Genomic DNA, 21,989 nt, shown 5'->3' with positions numbered 1-21,989 from the left:
TAGTAAAACACAAAAATATGTACATTTTCAAAATTTTTAGTAATTGTGGGCGTTAGAGGGGGCGCGGCTCTCGGCTGAAACAAACTTACGCTGCGTAGGAAGCCCAAGAATATATGTGGGTAATCCTAACTTTCTTGCTTTTTTAGTTTCCGAGATCTCAGCGTTTATACGGACGGACAGACGGACATGAATAGATCGACTCGGCAAGTGACCATGATCAAGAATATATATACTTTATATGGTCGGAAATGCTTCCATCTAGCTTTTACTATACGTGTAACGGGTATAATTTGTATCTGATTGAAATATAGTAGCATATTTGTCCATTCTTCGGCATTCTCCAGCAGTCTCTTTCTGCACTCTCAGAGATTCATCTACAGTGTTTCCAACTTGGTTTGCTTTGGAGGACAGGCAAATTGGCTTCCTCGAATCTTCTGGAAGCCAGATGCATACGAAACTTCTTAGAACTTTCCATTGTTATAGTCAATTGGTTGGAAGTGAGCTCGAATTACTATTTGTTGATCAATCAATGCAGCGGGCCGGTCGGTTTGCACGTCGAGCTGAACAGGGTTGCATAATTGCTGGAGATCAAGAACTTTCTACACCCAAAGTTTTCCGTTGGAGCCTTGCGGCAGCCACAGCAATCAGCCGATCCGGCACATGCTGCAGTGGGCGTCTCGTTTCCCTCACATGCAACATTATCACCAGCTCAAGTCTGACACGTAGTTCCAGAGCAAACAACGACCGAATACTCGGTATCAGTTCATATTCAATATCCACTTCCTGCTGAGGGGGACAACCCTTTGAACGAAATGTTTGCACTTGTATAAAATAAATGTATTTTGTGTATGTAAAGCGACCTTGAACTTAAGTAGAAAATACTTTAAGCATTTGCATATCTTAAACAACTTAGAGTACATTGGATATTTAATAAATGGTATGAGGGTGCTATCTACGCTTAAATTTTTGGATTTGTTAAGGAATGTTTGGGGTGCTTTTGAACTTTGAATTCAGATTCTTTTTGGGTCAGGAATTCCGTTTCGCATACGTCTAACATTATGTACAATTATGTAAATTTCACTAAAAGTAGTAAATAAATCACGGTGATCACAATCTGATAAGCACAACACCTTTTAAAACAGAAGAAAGACAACCAAAAAAAAAGTGCACGAAACCAAAAGGGAAGCAAATGAGTATGCACTTATTCTAATACTGAACTAGTTGTCCAAGAACTCCCACTCGCTGGACGTGGTTGAGTCACTGGTGGGCGGCGTTTCCTTGCGCAGTGGATCGCCAGCTCGCCGAAAGTCGGGAAGGAAGCTGGTGTACTCCTCCTCATCGCGCTCCCTTTCGAGCGACAGTTTTGGCTTCGGCTGGCTCATGACGAACTTAAGCGGAGCCATTTTGGGTTTTGAGGGAGCCAAGGCCCTGATTCCATCCACTGGTTGACCTGCATGATATTCATTTGATGTGTTGAGTGGATTTTTGGCCTCTTCCAGGTGCGTGGGATAGCTCTTGATCAGCGATTCGCTTAGTTGTGCAGCCTGCACCTGGGCAGCTTGAAGCTCCTCCTGGGACAACGGGGCCAGATGCACCTCGGGCAGATCCAACTCGGCAGCCAGGGTTTTGGCTTTTTCCGCCACGGTCTTCTGCAAGGTGGTGGGACTAAGGGCATCGGGCAGGTGCGCCAGGAAGGCAGCCTTCATGTCCAACGGGGAAGCAAGGCCATTGCTACAAGAGAAAAATCATTAATATTATTTAATTAAGTTCTAAACCTGCTTACTTTTCCATCTGACAGTAGCTGGCCTCCATTAGAGTGGCGGCATTGGTAAGCGGTAGCCTAAGTTCATGGGTCTCATGGCCGATCTCTACAATACCCGAACCATTGTCTTCCGGCGATTTTCCCACCGATGTCTTTCGGCAGGTGTGAACGATGGACTGCTCAAAGTCCATTTGGCCGATGCGACGAAAGATTTCAAGGCGGCGGCTCTGCTGAACCAGAGGCGACTCCACCGCCATTTCGATGGGAACATTTAGATCGACTTGCTCCGTCGGCGACAGCTCGAAACATTCCTCTGCGCACTGCAGTACGGGTTCCGCCTGAAGCTCCACCGGTGACTCCAGCTGGGAGTAGGATGATCCCAAGACCGGAACTGGAGGCGGCATCAGGGGATTAAAGATGACCTTGACCGTCTTATTGGGTGGCTCGGGCAGAGGAGCCAGTCGCAGCAAAGTACGATCGCCCTCCAGCACAAAGATCTCTTTGCCACAAACACAGAAATCCAGGATCTTGCGGAATCCTCGAGCAACGGCTTCGACTTTGAGTCTTTCCAAGTTGAGAATGTACAGGGTGGCATCGTCGTGGGTTACCACCAGTGAATCGTGGCCATCGTACAGGTAAAGCTGTCGAAAGTTGCTACTAGCTACGTAGCCCGCATCCTCATTGCCAAATAGCTTGGTTGAAGTAGAAGCTGCAGATGGCTCACTGCGCTGTTTGGGATTCAGAATGGGTATCTCCCAGGTGGGGCTGCGCAGCACAGCGTCTCGGAAGAGCACGGTCTTGGACACATTGCCCGCGGCATCGGCCACCCAGAAGCGCAGACCAGGTCGACCGCAGATGAGTTGTGCCTGATTTGCGGCCTGCTTCTTGAGGAAGACTGCGCCGCAATCGATGAGCTGCTTGCGATCCTTCTTGCCCACCTGGGTGATGATCCACTGTGATGTGACGGCGTCCAGCTGGCAAACGATGCAGCGGTAGAGGGTGGCCACCAGTAGATGGCTCTGCTGCACGCTAAGCTGCACTATCTCGTAGGCCTCGCTCAGGATCTCCACGGATTTGCTGAGGTGCTATGGATTCAGGGGTTACAATTAGCAAATTCTACGGTTAAATGGGTATGCTAAAGGCTCACCGCTTGGTAATCAAACTCCGTGAGCACCACCACGCCCTGGCGATCGCCGGAGTAGAGCTTCATCCCGTTCTTGGACCACTCGCAGCAGCTAACGACGCACTTGTGCAGATCCCTGATGGTGTAGCGCTCGATGGGCCGGTTGCGGGTGCAGGGAGCCACCAGGTCCAGGTCTCGCGGCAGCTCCTTTTGTATCTGGAAGATGCTCACCTGCCCATTGGCGCACCCAGCCGCCACCATGTACTCCACGGAGTTGACAATCCGCACGCAAGTAATGCGAGTGGCTATCTGGAAGGGGAAAGGGCAAAATTGACTTAATGGGGGAACCACACGCATGTCCCAGGGAATGGGAATGAGTCATCGGGTATAGACAACATACCTCCGCCTTCAGCTTCTGCATTTCGCCTGTATGGCGGTTGTACCAAAACACAATCCCTGCATCGCTGCCCATGGCCAGGAACTCCTCGGTGGCGTCCACACAGGTCAGGTTGAGATTCGCCGGAAAGAAACCGCGCTGCAGTCGAGCGGGAATTTGCTCGATCACCTCCGTCAGCGGCGCCCACTCCCGGATGGAGCACAACTCCTTGCTGCTGGCCATGTCCTTGCTGCGGGAAATTGCGCCTCAGGTCAGGACGGGGATTTCGGGATTCTACAATTCTCTCTCTCGCTTTTTTCTTCTCCGGCTCAGCACAACAAATCAACAAACCCCAAACTGCTGACATCTGGCAACGCCCGCTCGATTAAATGAAAGTGGACAGCCCTGTTGGGCGGGTCTTTTTGAATATTTGAGCGTGCCTAATTTAATTGCATTACTTTTAAAATTGGCCACTATTTAGACTCAGAATACAAGGAACTAAATGAGGAAAATAAAAATATTAAACACAAATAGGTTTTTGCATCTGTGCCAGTACCACTACCATCCTCCTTGATCTTCAGTTTCTTTGCACTGCGCTCTGTATACAAATCCTATGGCGCACTTCCGGCAGGGGCAACTCCGGAAATTTCACCTGCAGTAACCGGCGTACCTTCCCGTTTCTGTGGCAATTGATGTTTAGGTCTGGATGAGACAGAAAGAGCTGGACAAACTCCTTCTTGTTCTCTACTTTGCTTATCAGAACGTAGTACAATGGCTTAAACCCGAGAAGTTCGCTCATGTTGGGCGATGAAAATGTATGACAAATAAACAGCGCTGTTTCTAGAACACGTATTTTTTCTATTTCATAGAGCATACTTTTGTACAAATTGGAGTCATTTTCCTTTGCTTATGCCTATGTCGCAATTAAATTATTTCTCCCTTTAAAAAAATCGTAATATTATTTTGAGTGATGTTCGAAAGATAAAGTGTGTCTCTTTTAAAAAACTTTAACAGCAAAACAAACAATGATTCGCTTGCCTCTGATACCCCCGGAAAGTTTCAGCAATTTCAGCATTTTTCGAACTTTGAGGTCCTTGTGCTAAAAATCCTTGCTTCGTGGAACTTTTTGGAAAACGCAGCTTAAAGCAATAGCATTCATCGAGGATAGCAATTTAAAAAATATTAATTTTGTAACACAGTGTTATAACTATTGTGCGTTCGTAGGATCCATATGTCTGATCTGATCAAATATAATTTTTATTTTCCACCAAATTTCACATATTTTAATCTCAGCATTTAACAAATCATATCAATGTAATTTCGAGTCATAAACTTTATTCATTTCCTTGTTTGTGAATATCCAGCAAACAACTAATCCGCTTCGTAAAAGTTATTTCCAAAAATGTGTTTAATAAGTAGAAAATGTTAGCTTACGAATTTGAATGCTAACAGTATATAGATGGGGCGGTTCTTAAGTACAATGAAGTAATTATTTCATTATAATTAGCATGGCGTAAGATGATCTCCGTGCTTCCATCAATTCCGGTCCTTGAGCAACATTATCACCTCCTCCAGTCTGTTCTCAATGACCCTAAGCCGACTGTCATTGACCTCCTCCTTCTCGCGCTGTTGCTCCTCCTTGATCTCCTCCAGCTTGTGCATTTTCTTTGCACTGTTATTTTGGTCAAGCACCTCTAGAGCCATCATGACCGTGCGGTCGTCCATCTGGATGCGCCTTCCGAAGACCTTGGAGCAGCAGCGGTACGCAATCTTCTGCGGTGAGTTAAACCACTTTTGGAAGCCGAAGTTCCTCATCTCGCAGGGATGGCACACGGTCATGAGCACCTTGTTTCCATCGTTTGGCAGAATAGAAATCTTTCGCTGGCTCAGAAAGTTGGGGTTGATGTGCAGAAACCGATGGTAAATATGCGACAATAAACGATTGTTCTTGAAAAGACCAGCCTGCCGGCGACCAGTCAGAACCCGTTCATATCGACACAGCAGGTTGGTCCTGCAGATGTCGCCATTGAGTTCGGCCTGTTTTTTGATTTCCTAATGGACATGGAAAAGACTATAAGCCGTGAAAGGTTAAAATACCGCTTACTTACCTGGGTATCGCTTAGGGCCAATCCATTTAGTAGATTGATCAGCACAATTGTCATGAACAACACGAAGAGCACGAAGATCAAATAGGTGTAGACCGTAGTGAACTTGAGTTCCCCGGAATTAAGCTCGCCCGTCATCATCACAATGGTTTTAGCCAGGGCTACAAAAGGGGTGGTGAAGTCGAAATTCGGATACTCTTCTTTCGCAGAATCCGAAGCCGGCTGACCGAAAAGGATGTAGAAGCACAGACTAAAGGTGAGCACAAAGATAGAGTACAGGGAAAAGCTCTTGACAAAACTAGTCGAGACTTCTCGCAACATGAGCATGTGCGTCGAAATTGAAAGCACTGGGACAGATCCCACCAGGCGGCAGAACTCCACAGAGGCCAGCAGGATGGTAAAGGCGGCCAGGACGCGCTCAGTCTCCTTTTCGGCGGATTCAAGGCAACTAAAGATCGATAGTATTATAAGAGCCCATACCATGTTGTTTGTCATGGACCTTAGATACTTAATTGGATCGATCATGCATTGGATTGCCTCCCGAAGGATGAGATAGCCGATTCCCATCCAGGAAAACAGTATGAAAATACTCGGTTCGGCGTCGTGGACTTTAAGGATCGTGTGGGTGATGAGGGAGACGGCAAAGAAGGAATAGAGCAGCAAGTTCAGGTAGAATATTATCGAAAGTCTGTTCCACTTGAGGAGCAGAAGGCTCGAGATTAGGGGATGCTGCAGAAAGTAGCGCATTTCCTTTGACCTGGCCATGAAGGCGATGGGCCTCATCTCGTCGTGCTTGCTGATCTCCGCGAAATCAATCAGGTTTCTGTAGTCGAAGGTAATCGCATAGCCTTGGGCACCGGGATCATCTCGGCTCGCGGTGATGCAGGAGTCAAAGTGCTCCTTGAGCACCTTGTGCGGAATGTACTTGATGGGCAGGGCCTTCGAATCGCACTTGGAGCCGATGTAGGCGCCTCGCTCCAGGAGCTTCCGCATCGCCAGCGTGGAACCCAATTTCGCGGCATACGAAAGCGGAAGCCAGTGACCTGGATCAGCCTCGTTGATGTCCACCCGATCGCAGTCCAGGAGCACCTCAAAGCAGCGCTGGTGCTTGTCGGCATCCAAGGTCGAGTTCTCCAGGTGAAAGATCGCCATGTTCACAAGCCTGGATAGGGGGGTCAGTCGCAGATTGGGCTCCTTCAGCAGTCGCTCCAGGGCCTGCCAGTTGCCCAATAAAATGGCCAGCTCGAGGAGATTGAAGACAGTGCTACCGCCATGGCAGAAGTTGATAACGACATTACTGTCCAGGATAATTTCGAAGGCTCTCTGCCTGCCGCTTCTGATGCTCTGGCTGAGCAGACCAAAGAAGTCCTCCTGGACAGCCCCGCCCTTCTGGCTGTGCAGAAACTTGGCAAACTGTTTCTCGAACAAATCCTCGTCTCCGTCCATTAGAGTCTTTTCGAGTCTATTTCGATCGATCTTCCCCTGGCGCTCCACCGGCAGCGGTAGCTCCGGAAACTTCAGCTGCAGTAGTCGCCGAACCTCCCCGTAGCGATAGCAATCGATGTTCAGTTTGGGATTGGCCAAAAAGAGCTGGACAAACGGCTTCTGATCCTCTACCTTGCTCATCAGCACATGATGCAGGGGCGTAATCCCGCCATGGTCGGTCATGTTTGGCGAGGCTCCATATTCCAGGAGTAGTCTCATACATGATAGCACCTCTGGGGCATTCTCCTCCGTGAGATTCTTGGCCAGCGAATTCAATGCCGTGAGCTGTATGTAAATTCTGTTCATCCAGACCTTATCTTTACCAGGACGGCTTTTCAGGAGCGCGGCAATATTTCCAGGATCCTTTGAATCAGCCGCATAGTGAAGGGGAGCCTTCATTAGGTAATTGCGATCGATCTGAGGGGAAGGAAGATTCCTAGCTGCAGATTGATCTCTACTCTTAAGCCTCCTACTCACGTGGTTTACAGGGCTTCCGTGGTCGATGCAGGCCTCTATGAAGGCACTGCAGCCTGGTGTGGAGAGAGCTTGCTCATAGATGCTCATGTAGCTCCTCTCATCCCGCAGATCGGCTTGGGCACCGCCGTCCAAGGCGGCCACGAACGCCCGGATATCCTGCTTGGCCAAAGCTGTAGCCAGCTGATCCTGCCCTTCGACGAAGGCAGCATTGTAAGGATCCATATGTGTGGTCTACAAGGAAAATTAATCCGTAACTAAGGATAAGTTTTAATGACAACGCGATTCATCATCTTCATTCCACTGATTAGCATAACGAACAAGATGATTAATCTATATCTAAAATTTTTTTTGGACTTTCCAATAATCTGTTTTAAAATTAGACACTTTTGAACTATACCAAGTTTGTTTGTGCATTACCAGACAACGACTAATCCGTATCGTCAAAGTGGAGAGCATTTCTCCAAAATTTTAACATGTAATAATGTTAACAGCTAAACCCAAAACAATCGATATGAAAAGTAGATCGATTTTACATTGTGTAATATCAATTTTAGCTTTATATGGGGCCAGGTAAATTTGATATGGTTGTCATGAGTATTTCATGTAATAACAATATGGGTTTTGCATAACCAGAATTTCAGGATTTGAAATTCAGACAATGTATAGCGTTTTTCAGGTAACAAGAGGAAAAGCTATACAACGACTAATCCGTATCGTCAAAGTGGAGAGCATTTCTCCAAAATTTTAACATGTAAGAATGTTAACAGCTAAGCAAAAAACAATCGATATGAAAAGTAGATCGATTTTACATTGTGTAATATCAATTTTAGCTTTATATGGGGCCAGGTAAATTTGATATGGTTGAAATGAGTACTTCATGTAAAAACGACATGCACATATCGAATGCACACATGGAATTACAAAGTCAAGATTTGAAATTCAGACAATGTATAGCTCTTTTAAGGTTTTCATTAAGGTTCGAAAACTTAACAAAAGCTATAGCCTAGTACTTCGACTAAAGATAGCCGTTACTTAACTTAAGGAAGTGCGAGGGAGATGGAGATATGCAATCATCAAAGCTCATCCAAGCGTCTTCTAGCGGCAGTTTTAATTTTGCTCTTAACTTTGTAATGGATTTTTCAATTTTAAATTTCTTATAGATTTTGATAAAGCTGTAAGCGGCATGTGTTTTTTTTAATTCCTTCATGGCGAATGTAGGCGTTGGAATGGGCGTGGCGCTCTGCTGACAATAAGCTACAAAATATGTTTGAATTAAAGCGCCATCCATTCTTCCGTTTTGTTCCTTTGGTCTGGCAGCTCTAATCCCTCCTATATTTCTTTGATCTGGTAGCACCAACCAACTTGGCAGCCCTGGTCGTCAGCTGTTGCGGGCGGCTTCCAATTGGGAAGTGTATTTTCGATTCGTATTGGCCTTCAACGGAATTTAAACAAACCAAGATGCGGAAATACCAGCAGCTGGTGCTGCTCGTCATCTCCTGCCTCAGCGTGGGCATTCTCCTGATGTACAGGACCGAGAACAGCCGCCTCAAGTCCGTTCTCAAGTACGTGAACTTCTTCGGGCGCAACGATGCCGCAGTTCTCCGGCGCCTGGAGAACGGAACCAAGGAGGATGGACCCGAGGCGGTCCTGTGGCGCCCGCTTCCCGTTTGGCAGATGATCGGCGACTCCTTCCACGCCTACTCCGCCTACTGGATGCGCAACGAACTGGTGGCCGGCGGCGAGGCCCACGTCCTGGTCGTCGGCAAGAAGGGAGCTGTGGTGGATTTCCGCTGCACCCTGGACCTCTTGGGCGGACGCAGTGTGCAGGGAAAGTTTCGCTTCCAGCGGGACTCCATCGAGAGTTTGGTGGACGACAAGTCCTCCAACTTCACCAGCTATCACTTCTTCTGCCAGGTGAGCCGGGATTTCGGTCAGCCCGTCAGCGTCTCCTTCACGGACATCACAACCACCAAGAGTCCGGTGAGGCTGCGCCTGCGGAACTTGAAGCCAGTCGGCAAGAAGGTTTCCTCTCGCCTGCCAGCCACCATCTGCGTGGATCTGGTGGGCTTTAATGCGACCTCCAAGTTCGCTCGCAACGAGAACGCCCTGCTGCAGTTCTTCCTGTTCCACCAGTCCATTGGTATCGAGCATTTCCTGGTCTACAACTACGACGAGCTGCCCGAGGAGGTGATCCACCTGCTGGACCGGACCAACCTTAAACTCTACGGTCTGCCATTCAACTTTCCATTTCGGCAAGGCAACGGCACGATTGCGAGAATCCATCAATTATTACTGACGGACTGCATGCTGCGCAATGTGAACCACGCCAGCTTCACCCTGCTACTCCGTCCCAACGAGCTGTTCTTCCCCAACTCGCGATTCTCTGCGGACCAGGCGAAGGGTTCACTGCAGCAGCAGCTGCGACACTTCTCCTCGGAAACCACTCGCTTTGAACTGGCCACCATGTCCGTGTGCTACGACGAACGAAAGAAACTGCTGCCCGACAACGTTCAGTACGATCCGGAGCGAAGAGCGGCGTACAAATCGCTGCTCAATCGCTTGGAGCTTCCACCCGCCCAACTCTTGGCCAGCACGGCCGAGGTGGAGCTCTCGTTGTCATCGGGATTCGTGCATCGCTACGTGGACTGCGACCACGTGGGCAGCGATGGCCTGCACGACTGGCGCAACGCAGTGCGCGAGGATTTCATGGAGCACATCAACGTGCTGCGTAACGAGGTGGACCTACTCATCTGAGAACATAAGTTTTCTATAGTTTTCTAGCCTTTAGTTTGAGATTTACATGTAGCTTTTTGAGAGATTACGCGACTGCCATAAAGTGAACACAAGTTAGCACAAAATTTTGGTATATTGTATATATCATAGACAATTATAGACATCGGACTCGGCCGCATAGGTTTTCCCCGACTTCACCAAATCCAGTTTTATTTCATAGGTAGTTTAGGCGTGTATTTAACTTAAAGTTACTTGAGGCGCTGCATGAGAGCCGCATTCTTGAGGCCAGCCTTCTCGATGGTGGAATTGTCGTCGCTCAATTCGCGCGTGGGGAACGAGGACACCAGGATAAAGTTACTGGCTGAGTACTGTGGCCGTGCCCTGTAAATTGAGTTGCATTCGAGTTAATCAGCTCGCAAGATCTACCAGATCTCCCAGTGACTTACGTTTGAATGAATCGACGAATGTCCGAAACTGTGTGCGTCAGATTAAACTGCGCAGCTAGACGCGAGCCATCCGCCAGACGAATCTGCAGCGTTGTGGACGGTGCTTCGGCATTCAAGTTGATGGCATCGCGGGCACTGGCCTCCTGGTTTGCTGACTCAGCGGGCGACAGTGCCACTGGAACTGCTGGCGCCTCGGTGTCCACATTGGCCACGGGACTGCCCAGCTTCTGGCCGGATCCCTTGAATGTCTGCGGGGCTGCCTGGCGTTTGAAGTCCTCGTGCCGGTGATCCTCTACGTCCACATTGACCATGCGGCCCATTTCCAGCAGCTCTTGAGGAATTTCTCTGTAAATGTTTGTTTTTAATATAATAAATTATATATATTACATACAAAATTCATTCAGAAATGCTTAAATAGAAAGGTTTGGGGAACATATTGATTTTTTTTGTTGCTGATGGTCTATCAGTCCTGCAATCCAACTTCAATCCGTTGGAAAGGGTTTTTGAGAGCATTGTCAGGTAATTTAACACCCAGCATCGCTTTAGGGGATGCACATGCACCCGCTTTATATATACATAGCAACAATAGCTGCACGCGGGGATGAACGCTGCACTTACCCGCGCATGACAGTCTCTAGGAACTCCTTGTTCTGCGGATCGTCATAGTGACGCAGCTCGCCGCCGTCGATGGAGAAGCCCTGGCTCCAGAGCTTCAGCACCACCACCGGTTTGTTTTCGCTGCTCTGTGCCGGCTTATTGGTGCCCACGGCCGTGTGATCATTGTCGGTCATGCCCAGCCGCATGCCCTGGCCCCAGACGGCACCACTGGGTCCTCCGCCGCCGCCGCCACTGCTGGTGGAAGGGCCCACCTCTGCGATGTTTTGCTCCTGCGCAGAACGCATCATGTCGGTGAGCTGTTCGCGGAAATTCTTGCGCTTCGGCGGGCCCAGGACCTGTTGACCGGAGCGATCTGAGCCGCCGGCATAGAAGGCCTGCTGGTCGTCGTCGCTGGACGGCTCCTTGGACATGTCGCTAAGGGTGGCGAATCTGGGGGGGATTATTAAAGTTATTGTCGGTGTTGCCAAGGGGATTTGCCTTACTTTGGCTTGGCCTTGGACGCAGCCGGGGCAATGTCCACCGAAGCGGCCGATGAAGATGAGCCCGCAGCGTCTGGACTTTTGGTGGCTCCCGCTGCTGCTGCAGTTGCTCCTGCTCCCGCTCCACTACTCGAAGTCGGCTTTGGTTTGGGCTTGGGATTGTCCGCATGGCCCACCGACTGCGGCGGCACCGGCAAATCCGCCTGGGTGCTCCAGTAGTTGCCCAGCGCGTGCTGAAATCAGGCATTCCATATTTGAGTTTTTTGCATTAGCACTTTCTGCATTTGCTGCATCATTGTTGTCGCCGGCTTGGCGGAAGCTCACCTCTATGTCCCAGTCGCAGCTGGACAGGTAGAACCGGGCCACATTCTCGTCCGTTCCGGTGATTTCTATGAATTGTGCAATCAAATCGCCGTGAGAGGCCATTTTATCTGAGTTTTTCAATATATTTTCCGCAGCAAAATTGACAAAAAATCGTAGACCAGTGTGAGAGCTGCCAACTGTGCTAAATTGTAGCCTCAATAAATCGATAGAACAGTAAACCGATACTTTTATGTTTAGTGTTGGTAAGTGACCGTTTTTGATTAGCGCTGGTCACACTATTCCAAATTCAAATTTAAAAAAAAAATCAGAAAAACTCACAGTAGTTTTATATTTTTTATTGGTCGTACATTACATTACAGCATTCACATTTTTATTAAATAGCAACTAAATAACAATAACTATATGTATAACGAAGTATCCAAAGCTTTACATCACCCACCGATATGCGTATAAAAAGTAAAAAAGTATTTGGGTTTTTAATCAGTTGAGCTTTTCTGAAAATATAAATATAACGTTTTTTAACTTGTAGTTAGTTTTTAGATTTTCCCAAAATGTATTTAATTTATAAATTTTGTGAATGTTTTCCATGTTTATTAGTTTTGTGACTGTTTGAATATGTAATGAAGTTAGTAAAGTGCATGCCCAATAAACAGAGTTCTGCTAAGCTTATACATTTATTGCAAACAATTCCAAAAGTAAATGGTATAAATCCACTGGCGCAGGCTGCACGAAACTCCGGGTTCCCATCAGTGTACCTATTTCGACAGCAGTTTGCCCTGAAATTGTGGACAAACGGCGGGGAATATGTATTAGGAGTAAGGAGGCGTGGTGGAGAGTGATAGTGTTGTGTCCCAGTGACGTGTGTAGGTATGCATGGAAGATAATCGAACATTTTAATGGGCACAGTTGAGCAACTACAGCTTGGGGCTTGCTATACCTTCCTTACCTGTAGGTAGTAGTTGGCCAGGAACGTCAATCCGACGCCTAGGCCGATGGCCACCACGTGGCTCAGGTGCAGGTTGGGCAGCGGACGGCGCTTGCGCAGCAGGAAGGACAGCAGCGATCCCTTGCGATCCGAGTAGGGAGGATAACGTGCCCTGCGGGAAGATCCAATCAAACATGCATCAAATATTCCAACAAATTAAATATCCAACCACTTACGATGCCAACTTCTCGCCAACGGCCGACAGATCCTTGCCCAGGCAAGACTTTTTGTGTGTGAAGGTTTCAAAGCCATACTTTCCATGATAGCATCCCATTCCACTCATGCCAACGCCTCCAAAAGGCAGCACATCAACTGTGAAAAGAGGAGATATTAGTATCTTGCCAACACCTATATATATTTTTTAGTTATTCGAAAATAGCACAACAATTTCTACCAATTTGGCAAATAACAAAGTATATTAGCAACATTTAAATCTAAATAAACCACACCCTTGTTTTATTTTCTTAAGCTATCACCAACTAGAATTTAGCACTCTTAATATTAATTTACTTTTTGCAATTCTTAACCAAGCGTTTAGGTGTTAATCAACATTTCTGCCAAGCCAAAAATAAATATTTAATACAAATCAATTTCACCGTCCGAAACCAAAAAAACACACAGGTTTAATTAATATTCAAAACAATGTGCATACTATTTGAATAATTGAGAGTTTTTGTTTTACGTTTTGTGCTGTCTTTATCCGTATACTCGATGTGGTCAAATGTCTAGAATTCCCCAGAATTTGCATTTCAAATTTGGATTGCTGGAGTGCAGTAAACCGGCTACTTAAGAAATTCGTGTAAATAGGGTTTCGGTGCATTACACAAAAATCATACAGGTGTCTGTGACTAAAACTACAGAGATCTCTTAACTATATACATTATCATAGCGAAATACCTCCACAGTGCATTATGGTTTCGTTGCTGCAGAATCCGCCGCTAGTGGTGTTGCTCCTGAACTCTTTGACTAGCTTGTTCGAGTTGGAGAACACGTAAATAACAAGTGGTTTTTCTCTAATTACAGGGAGTGGGGAGAACGGGGTAGATAAACAGATTAAGTACGAGATACAGTTGCAGTTCCTCGAGCATCGTTAGGGGCTTGCAAAGAACAAGAGTTACACATAAAAGACAAACAAACGAGCATTTGCAGATCTGTGTAGGGGAATTTTTAACTTTCGACTACCAAAGCTTTAACCAATAAATATACAGATCTGCAAATATCAATGAAATATATACAAATGTATGGAATGGAATAGGTAGGAGGTGTATCTACTCAATCTGGGGATAATTCTGATCTGTAGATCCAATATCATCTACTAAAAGGTAGCTGTACAGGAATAATTAGAATCACCGTCACCAAAACAAGGCTATATAAATTACAGATACGCAGAGCACTTAGCAAGCTATCAAAAACTGGTTCAGTTGGGGAGATTGGAAAAGATCCGAAGATCAGGGGAAACCAAAACCGTAGAGGAGAAGCGATTCCGCATTCATTATTATTATCCACTATCCACATCCATTAGCATCTCGATTGGATTGATTTAGGGGTTGACTGGGTGACTCTCTTACCGGCATAGTGCATTATCGTGTCATTCACGCACAGTCCGCCCGACTGGGTGCCGTTTATGAACAGATTCTGAACGTCTGTTTCCGATGTGAAAATATACAGGACAAGTGGACTCTCTCTAAGAGAAAAACATTGCGAATCGGACATTGGTTTTCGTTTGTAGTTGGTTTTTGCGTGAGGTGATTAAAGTGATTAAATGGTAAACGGGCAACGACAATGGACAGCTGGAGCCTTGATTGTCCCACGGACCGACATACCTCTCGTTGATGAACTTGATGGCATCGTAGGCACTCTCCACATTGAAGATGGGCAAGATGGGGCCGAAGATCTCCTCCTCCATGATGGGATCGGTTGTCTTCACGTCCACCAGGATGGTGGGCTCAATGTAACGCTCGCTGGCATCGTAGTTGCCGCCGACGGCCACACGACCCGACTTCATCAGACCAAGAAGGCGTCTGAAAAAAAGATATGGTTAGCATTATTTGACATCCTTTAATTAGTTAACTATAAAAACCCACTGGAAGTTGTTGGCATTGATCACGCGGCTCAGATCCGGACTGCTCTGGATATTCTCGCCGTACCACTCCTTCAGCACATCCTTGGCCTCCACGATGAACTTCTCCTGCACCTCCTTGGAGCAGAGAATGTAGTCGGGAGCGATGCAGGTTTGTCCGCAGTTGATCAGCTTGCCCCACAGGATGCGCTTGACCGCCGTGCGTAGTTCCACCGATTTGTCAATGTAGCAGGGACTGAAAGTAGCAACAATACCCAGTTAAATGGCTTTCATAATTTATAAATGGTGCTTAAACAGAGCTCACCTTTTGCCACCCAGCTCCAAGGTGGTGGGGGTCAAGTGCTTGTTGGCCGCAGCGTGAATGATCTTGCCCACACGTGTGGAGCCCGTGTAGAAGATGTAGTCGAAGCGCTGGTTGAGCAGCTCAGCGGTTTCACTGGGTCCGCCGCAGACAACTGGATAACAATCCTGGAGAAAGAAAAATCAATTAGTATTCGTGAATTTACTTCTTAATTATGGGTAAATGTCTGAAGAATTTTCTTAGACTTGCTTTTTCAATTTTAAATATATTTTAATTTGGTCACAGTTGGGAAATATTATTATACCCTTGTAGAGGGTATTATAATTTCAGTCAGATGTTTGCAACGCAGTGAAGGAGACGTTTCCGACCACATAAAGTATATATATTCTTGATCAGCACCAATAGCCGAGTCTATCTAGCCATGTCCGTCTGTCCGTCTGTCCGTTTCTATGCGAACTAGTCTCTCAGTTTTAAAGCTATCGCGATGAAACTTTCCCGAAGGTCTTCTTTCTATTGCAGGTAGTACATATGTCGGAGCCAGCCGGATCGGACCACTATATCTTAAGGCTCCCAAACAAATATAAGAAAATTCATTGTAACTTTGTAGGAAGTAGGCGTTTTGATTCTTGACTACTTAAAAACAAAATTGAAATAAATCGAAACGCTGAATCTGGAATCCCTGGAACTGCACCGAGTGAGTATTCTTTTATCTACAAGGGTATATAAGCTTCGGCTGGCCGAAGATAGCTTCCTTTCTTGTTTTTTAACTCACAAACTAAAAACTCATTTTTACTGTTCTGAACAAACAGGTTAACGCGAAACCCAAATTTATGTCGAAATGTTTCGGTGCTTAAAGCTAAGCTTATTTCATCAGATGATTCAGCAGCCAGACTCACATTATCCAAATATTTTGGAATGACATCGGCAATGAACTTGGCGCAGTTGGCGGCAATCTCGCTGGGCTTGATCACCACACAGTTTCCGGCGGCGATGGCGGAAGCCACGGGCACGAGGAGCAGCTGCAGTGGATAGTTCCAGGCGCCGATCACCAGGACCACGCCAAAGGGATCGTTGTAGATCTGGACATCGTCCATCAGGTTGACAAACGACTTGGGGGGCTACAAAATGGAAAGAAAATTAGAAAAGAATTTCTAGCAATATATATTACACACCTTTTCCGACTGCACCCACTCGTCGAGGTGGAACAGAATGTGCTTGATGTCGTTCTTCATGAACTCGGTCTCCACGATGAGACTCTCCTGCTTGGGACGCCGCAGATCCGCCTCCAAGGCGCTGATGATCTCGTTCTCGTGCTCCTCATAGCAACGCAGCAGATTCTCCAGCTGCTTGCGACTGAAAGATCGAGCGAAAGCGGAATCCGAGAGACCGAAAAATAATTAATGGACAAATGATGATGATGATGGGACAAGTTCCGCGGTAGGAGCGCGAAACAAAGACCAAAACAAAATCAATACTAATCACAATGCACGAGAGGCGCTTGGGGAAGGTCAATGCTAGCTATACGGCCGGTTATGAGATATTCTACGATTCTACTAGATTCTGGTGACTCAACTCATCCAAACTCCGGGGGGAGATTAAGATTAGCACCGTGGAAACTGGCTTGACAACCTGACAACGATGCGGTGCTCTACATTGACCTGGCACACGGCCGGAGATAATTACAAACTATTAGTGCCCCCCGGGAGGTGGAAGCCAGTCAAGGTGATCCGCAGCAGCGGGTTAACAGCCCCTCGTGGAGGTGCACTTGCAATTCAATTGAATTATTTTATTTGCTCATGACAAACATAAAATCCATAAGCGGACAGCCGATCGCCGATCGCTGTGAATATAAATAAAGCAATTAGCCGCTCGGTGTCCAATATAGTGTCTCGTATAGGAACTATTACTACGGGAGAACTTGCCTATGGCCTAAGCTCATAAAAACTGAAAGGCAATAGATTTATTAGACATTCCATAATTCAACTTGCACACTTTATTGTTTTTTTAGTAGGTAGTTAAAATTATATTTTTTTATTAACTGAAAAAATCAATCTTACAATTTGTAAATATTTAGGTACTAATATTCTGTGTTTATGATTTTTTGTAAATTGAGAAAAGTCACAGGTCTTAAGTAAATATGTAATAATATTCCTGTTGTTAAGTAATTACTGTGTTTAAGATTACAGTGCCTGAATTGTTTATTTTAATTGAGAAAGCCCATTTGTCTTACGGGCATCATACTCTTTTTATTGAATTTTAAGATTATCCGATTATTACAATACAATTCAATTAGTTTTAATGTATAATGCAGTCTTTAAAGACACATTAAAAAAATTTCAAAACAAATGCCTTTCAAATTAAACTAATCAATAAAAAACTCCAAATCTATTACATTAACATCTTGCGTTAAACACAACAAAACCCCTCTCTTAGCCAAGTCTTTTAGTTTTCGGTGGTTTGAACTATGGAAGTTCAACTGTATCCAGCCGAAATGTATTTAAATATAATCAAAGAGCCGTGCGCATTGGAGTAGAAGTTGCTAGAGGCGAAAAACAGTCATAGAACGTGTTCATTTGTCCGGATCTATTTGAAAGATCATGGAATTAAACGGCCAGCAGCCTTGGGCTGAGATTCTTCCGCACTTCCGTTTCACACTTCGCACTCAAAACTATCGGCGGGTATGGGTATATATCGCCTGTTTTTCATTTTTGTCTATTTCTGTCTCTATTTCTATTTATCTCTATCTTTTTGTTTATTAACATATCCATAAACGAGTATGAGTGTGCATGTTTGAGTTCGTGTCCATTGTCTGATGACTGCTATTCCGCTGGGACGTGGAAATGGCAATTATTCCGGTTACATGTTACGAATTCAGTTCGCCGTTGTCTAATTGCATTCAAAGTACAACCACTTGGCCAAGTCAAAGTTCCCGCTGCGAGCTCATTAATGCATATCGAACGGTATAGCCTCAGTCCATATAACTATGTAGACTTTAGCATCTACCCCCACTCCAGAGTGCTCCACTATCTCCAATTCTTATCATCGCCAGCCCAAAGGTCAAAGCTTTCCACTGCGTGTGAAAGTCGGTGTGGAATTGAGATCTCTGGATTTCGTTAACCCAAAGGGAAAAAACCACCATGAAAAGTTATTATGCCCCCGAGCTGAGGTTGTATTTCGGTGACTGCCCTGCCGCAATGGCTTTGTAATAACCACTTGTAATAAAAGTAAGCAGTACAGTGGTTAGCGGTTTAAAGAAGATTACTGTAATTAAATATAAGTATACTTATTACAGAAATATTTAATATTCAACCATAAAAAAAAAAACAAAAGGTAAAAACTTTTCAGTTTGGTGATCTTGTTTAAATAAAAATGTCAAAAAAATTAATTAAGTTAAAAAAACCATAATAATTAAAATGTTCATAAAAATCGTTATCACAAAATATTTGTTGTTTTCCTAAAAACCTAAAAATTTCAAGTTGAATCAGAACAAATATTAATACTAATGATTATTAAACCGATTTAAAGGGAATCTTCAAGTATTTATAGAACTGACTCTATTCCAAATTTTGTATTCTTTGAAAAATCCTAACAAACTAAGAAATACTAAACTTCCCAATAAAATAAATTAATACATTAAAAATTCAAATAATTTAAGAGACAACTAAAAAAAGTATAAATATAAACAAAATTCCAGGGCTTCCAGGAAGATTAACCTACATTCGTAGTTCCCCTTTCCAGATCCTCTTAAGGAATAGCTACTGTAACTAGCCAAATACATGACACAATCTTCACTCAAGCGGCAGCTTCAACCCAAAACTAATGCCTAAAACTGAGGAGCCCGTGCAAAAAATAAACTAACAAAAACCGAAAAACTACCGAAATAAAAGTAAACTCACCGAAAACTGACGTTCCTGGTCTTTCCACTGGAAAAGGCGAGGCGGGCGCGTTGCAACGTCTGGTCGTGGTTGTTGTTGTTGGTTTTGGTTTTTTCCAGTGCAGCCATCGTTGTTGTTGTTATTGTTGTTCGTAGGAGGCAGTTGGTTTTTCACATACGCAATAACAACATGCAACACGCATACATACGGGAGGATAACGACGAAACGGCGAAAACAAAAAATTCAAATAAAAATCAAATCAAACTAAAATAAGGCGCTTAATGTTCGTTACGTGTGCGAGCGTATGTATGTGTGTTAATAATCGTTACACATCTTTTTCTCTCGCTTGCAATAAATTGCCTAATTGGACACTCACATCGTCGAAATTGGCCATTCTGTCGGATTCGGATTGTGGCTGCTCTGGTTGTTGTTGTTGCTTCTCCGGCTGTGATGTGGAGATCCCAGTTGAACTTTCGGTTTCTGGTTCTGCGATTCAGGAGAAACCGGGAGTGAGATATTTTATTGAGGATAGGGGGCGGGGGCGTAAGCGGGAGGCACTGATAAAAGTAAACAACACTGAAAACACCACAACAACACAACAAACGTTTTTTTCTTGTTTCGTCCGTCTTCTGTTTGTTGTTAAAATTATATGTACTTTTTGTACTGTCAACAGGTAGAGGTAAGGCGCGCTGAGTTCACGCGATTCGCCAACCGATCACCGCGACATCAAAAACTTGTATATTCAAGATTTTGGATCGGTTTCGTATGGCAAATTACTTCTAGAGGACCGTGCCAGAGTTCGTGTTTAATACTGAAAAACCTACACTAGTTTTCTGTGGTTTGTGTCACGGCTAAAAAGTCAGTGTTGAATAATGTTTTTTGTCAGTAAAAATTGCAATTGCGGTAACGTTAAAATTTGAACTATACAAATAATAAACCTTTTTCTTTATAATGATTTATTCAACGGTTAAAAACGAAAGCTAACAACTGTTCTTCACTGAAATGTCTTTTGACGAAATTAACTGGTTGCAGATTTAATTGCGCAATTTAATTGCACTAGAAATTAGCATATCCAGTTCTTTGTTAGAAATTAGCTGGTTCGCTTAAAGAACACTTGTTTTATATTTTAATTTAATCTCTCCGAGAACGCAAAACACACCTTTTTCAACGAATATGCCGGCTGACACTGAATGGATTATTGCTTCACAAGCCGAAAATATACTCGACTAGGGGCGCTGGCTGTCATTATCAGCCCGAAATGCATGTGTATTTTATTCAGAACGTACATACGCTATATACAAACTGATATGGACGCTGGATTTCGGCTGGGGGAAAGTCAAGCGTGTCGGCCCGATAACGAATCAGTGTGTTTTGGACTCGGTTAATACTCGTTTAGAGCTAATCTGTGGCGGTATTGATAGTGGACATAGTATATCCCCTTATTTATAAGAACAAATTTGGAAAGCCGACTTTAATCGGAGCATTCGTTAGGTGCATTTTTGTATTTTCCGATAATTGTGCTTAGTAACGATGATTTCGATTAATCAATTGGCTTCTCACGATGATTCCGATTAAACAATATAAAAGTTATTAAAAGTCACCATGATTTGACATTTGTAACATTTAGTCCTTAAACTTATTTTTAGGATATATAAAGCTAATTCGATAAAAAAAATATTTAATTTATAACTACATCTTTAATATCTGTTTTCTATACTTATTATATACTAATACTTTGACTTACCTATATTAATAACAGTAGTCAACGCTCGATCTCCTGCAGCTTTAATGGAAAATCAATAAAATCGGTCATTGCCAAATAAAAAACGTATAATAGCTTACCATTAGGTTGAACTCCGTTGGTCTCCGGATGTGGTTTAATAGCATTGTCAAACATTATAGAGCGTTAAACTAAGTTTGTTTCTTGATATTTAAATATTTGTTGAAGGACACTTTTATAGGCAAAAATCTGGGGTAATTCCCATGAAACAAGGGCTGTAAATGTCAACTGTAAAAGTGGCAAATTGTCGAACTAGGTGATTAGCTATGCAAACTTAAATAGGCAAACCAAAACGGCAATGTCAACGTGTCCTCGTGAGAAAATCAATTAAATAACCAGGTGGTGCTGATAAATCAAGTTTAAGTTTCCTACAAAACTAGGTTTTAGTATCTCTTTTTTTTGTGCTTTAGAATGGTCTTTTAAGGTAAAAACTATAAAAAGAAACGTGAAAAATAACTAATTAAATTCAATTATTATAGAAATGCTCTTTGACTAATTATTTCTGTCGAGTTTTATAGAACTTAAAAAATAAAGACATCATAGAATAATTTTCGATTAGATAAAATCTCTAACAAACTAAATACACCTAATATTTTTGAATTAATTGAAAAACAAACTAATATTTAATTGTTTTGGCTAACTAATAGTTAGCATTAAGCGATCAAAAGTCCAGTTGGCATCCAAATGCACTAGCACTCCATAATCAGTTTCAAGTTCAACCACCGCCGCACACTCCGCGTCATGCAAATATGGTTGTTGCCCAATAGTCGACGATTTAATATGAATTGATTAGCACAATGAAAAAACAGTGAGTTTCTTTTGGCGGCTCGGCGATCACGTTTCTGTATGACAACATATTCAGCATTTATCATGTAACTGGCCAACTGGCTTGGCTTTTTTGTTTGCTTTTTAGTTTTGGCCCCAGTTTCACTCATTTCATTGCAGCATCTGGGCCGACTAATTGTCAACGCGGGTTGGCTAATCGCACAGATTAAATAACCGCTGTCCGGTACTTGAGTTTGGGCTTTGAATGGTTTGAA

General features: G+C 44.2%; 5 protein-coding genes across 11 annotated transcripts; 1 reads left to right on the top strand and 4 right to left on the bottom strand.

The window, feature by feature from the left end:
- Positions 1-815: 815 nt before the first annotated feature.
- On the bottom strand, positions 816-3,625 carry LOC108060900 (WD repeat-containing protein CG11141). The gene is made up of 4 exons (XM_017146837.3): positions 3,286-3,625; positions 2,910-3,194; positions 1,784-2,847; positions 816-1,731 (listed from the first exon to the last, which is right to left on the bottom strand). Exons 1-4 carry the CDS (start codon positions 3,502-3,504, stop codon positions 1,218-1,220), a joined length of 2,082 nt encoding a protein of 693 aa, XP_017002326.3. The 5' UTR covers positions 3,505-3,625; the 3' UTR covers positions 816-1,217.
- Positions 3,626-4,797: 1,172 nt separating this feature from the next.
- Positions 4,798-7,550, bottom strand: LOC108060507 (transient receptor potential cation channel protein painless-like). The gene is made up of 3 exons (XM_044393034.2): positions 7,329-7,550; positions 5,370-7,268; positions 4,798-5,313 (listed from the first exon to the last, which is right to left on the bottom strand). The coding sequence occupies exons 1-3, from the start codon at positions 7,548-7,550 to the stop codon at positions 4,798-4,800; spliced, it is 2,637 nt and encodes an 878-aa protein (XP_044248969.2).
- A 1,158-nt stretch (positions 7,551-8,708) lies between these two features.
- LOC108060924 (uncharacterized) lies at positions 8,709-10,218 on the top strand. Its single transcript, XM_017146874.3, has one exon. It carries the CDS (start codon positions 8,787-8,789, stop codon positions 10,080-10,082), a length of 1,296 nt encoding a protein of 431 aa, XP_017002363.3. The 5' UTR covers positions 8,709-8,786; the 3' UTR covers positions 10,083-10,218.
- p47 (NSFL1 cofactor p47) lies at positions 10,176-12,118 on the bottom strand. The gene is made up of 5 exons (XM_017146886.3): positions 11,929-12,118; positions 11,608-11,837; positions 11,126-11,554; positions 10,508-10,852; positions 10,176-10,442 (listed from the first exon to the last, which is right to left on the bottom strand). The coding sequence occupies exons 1-5, from the start codon at positions 12,028-12,030 to the stop codon at positions 10,310-10,312; spliced, it is 1,239 nt and encodes a 412-aa protein (XP_017002375.3). The 5' UTR covers positions 12,031-12,118; the 3' UTR covers positions 10,176-10,309.
- A 124-nt stretch (positions 12,119-12,242) lies between these two features.
- On the bottom strand, positions 12,243-21,161 carry Aldh-III (Aldehyde dehydrogenase type III). 7 transcript variants are annotated; one of them, XM_070212912.1, is made up of 13 exons: positions 21,012-21,159; positions 20,914-20,952; positions 19,546-19,655; positions 19,191-19,249; positions 16,467-16,647; positions 16,191-16,412; positions 15,298-15,461; positions 14,998-15,228; positions 14,737-14,934; positions 14,482-14,597; positions 13,090-13,225; positions 12,875-13,025; positions 12,243-12,422 (listed from the first exon to the last, which is right to left on the bottom strand). In XM_070212912.1, exons 1-13 carry the CDS (start codon positions 21,064-21,066, stop codon positions 12,405-12,407), a joined length of 1,680 nt encoding a protein of 559 aa, XP_070069013.1. In that variant the 5' UTR covers positions 21,067-21,159; the 3' UTR covers positions 12,243-12,404. The 7 variants fall into 7 exon arrangements, with proteins under 7 accessions (XP_070069013.1, XP_017002157.3, XP_017002132.3 ...); XM_017146668.3 differs by lacking the exon at positions 14,482-14,597 and adding an exon at positions 13,811-13,926 and having other exon boundaries at positions 21,012-21,154; XM_017146643.3 differs by lacking the exon at positions 12,243-12,422 and adding an exon at positions 12,590-12,704 and having other exon boundaries at positions 12,866-13,025; positions 21,012-21,161.
- Between the last annotated feature and the right edge of the window lie 828 nt (positions 21,162-21,989).

This window comes from Drosophila takahashii, chromosome 2R (genome assembly GCF_030179915.1).
Source record: "Drosophila takahashii strain IR98-3 E-12201 chromosome 2R, DtakHiC1v2, whole genome shotgun sequence".
NCBI classification, from domain to species: Eukaryota; Metazoa; Arthropoda; class Insecta; order Diptera; family Drosophilidae; genus Drosophila; species Drosophila takahashii.
This window is presented reverse-complemented; position numbering and strand designations above follow the sequence as displayed.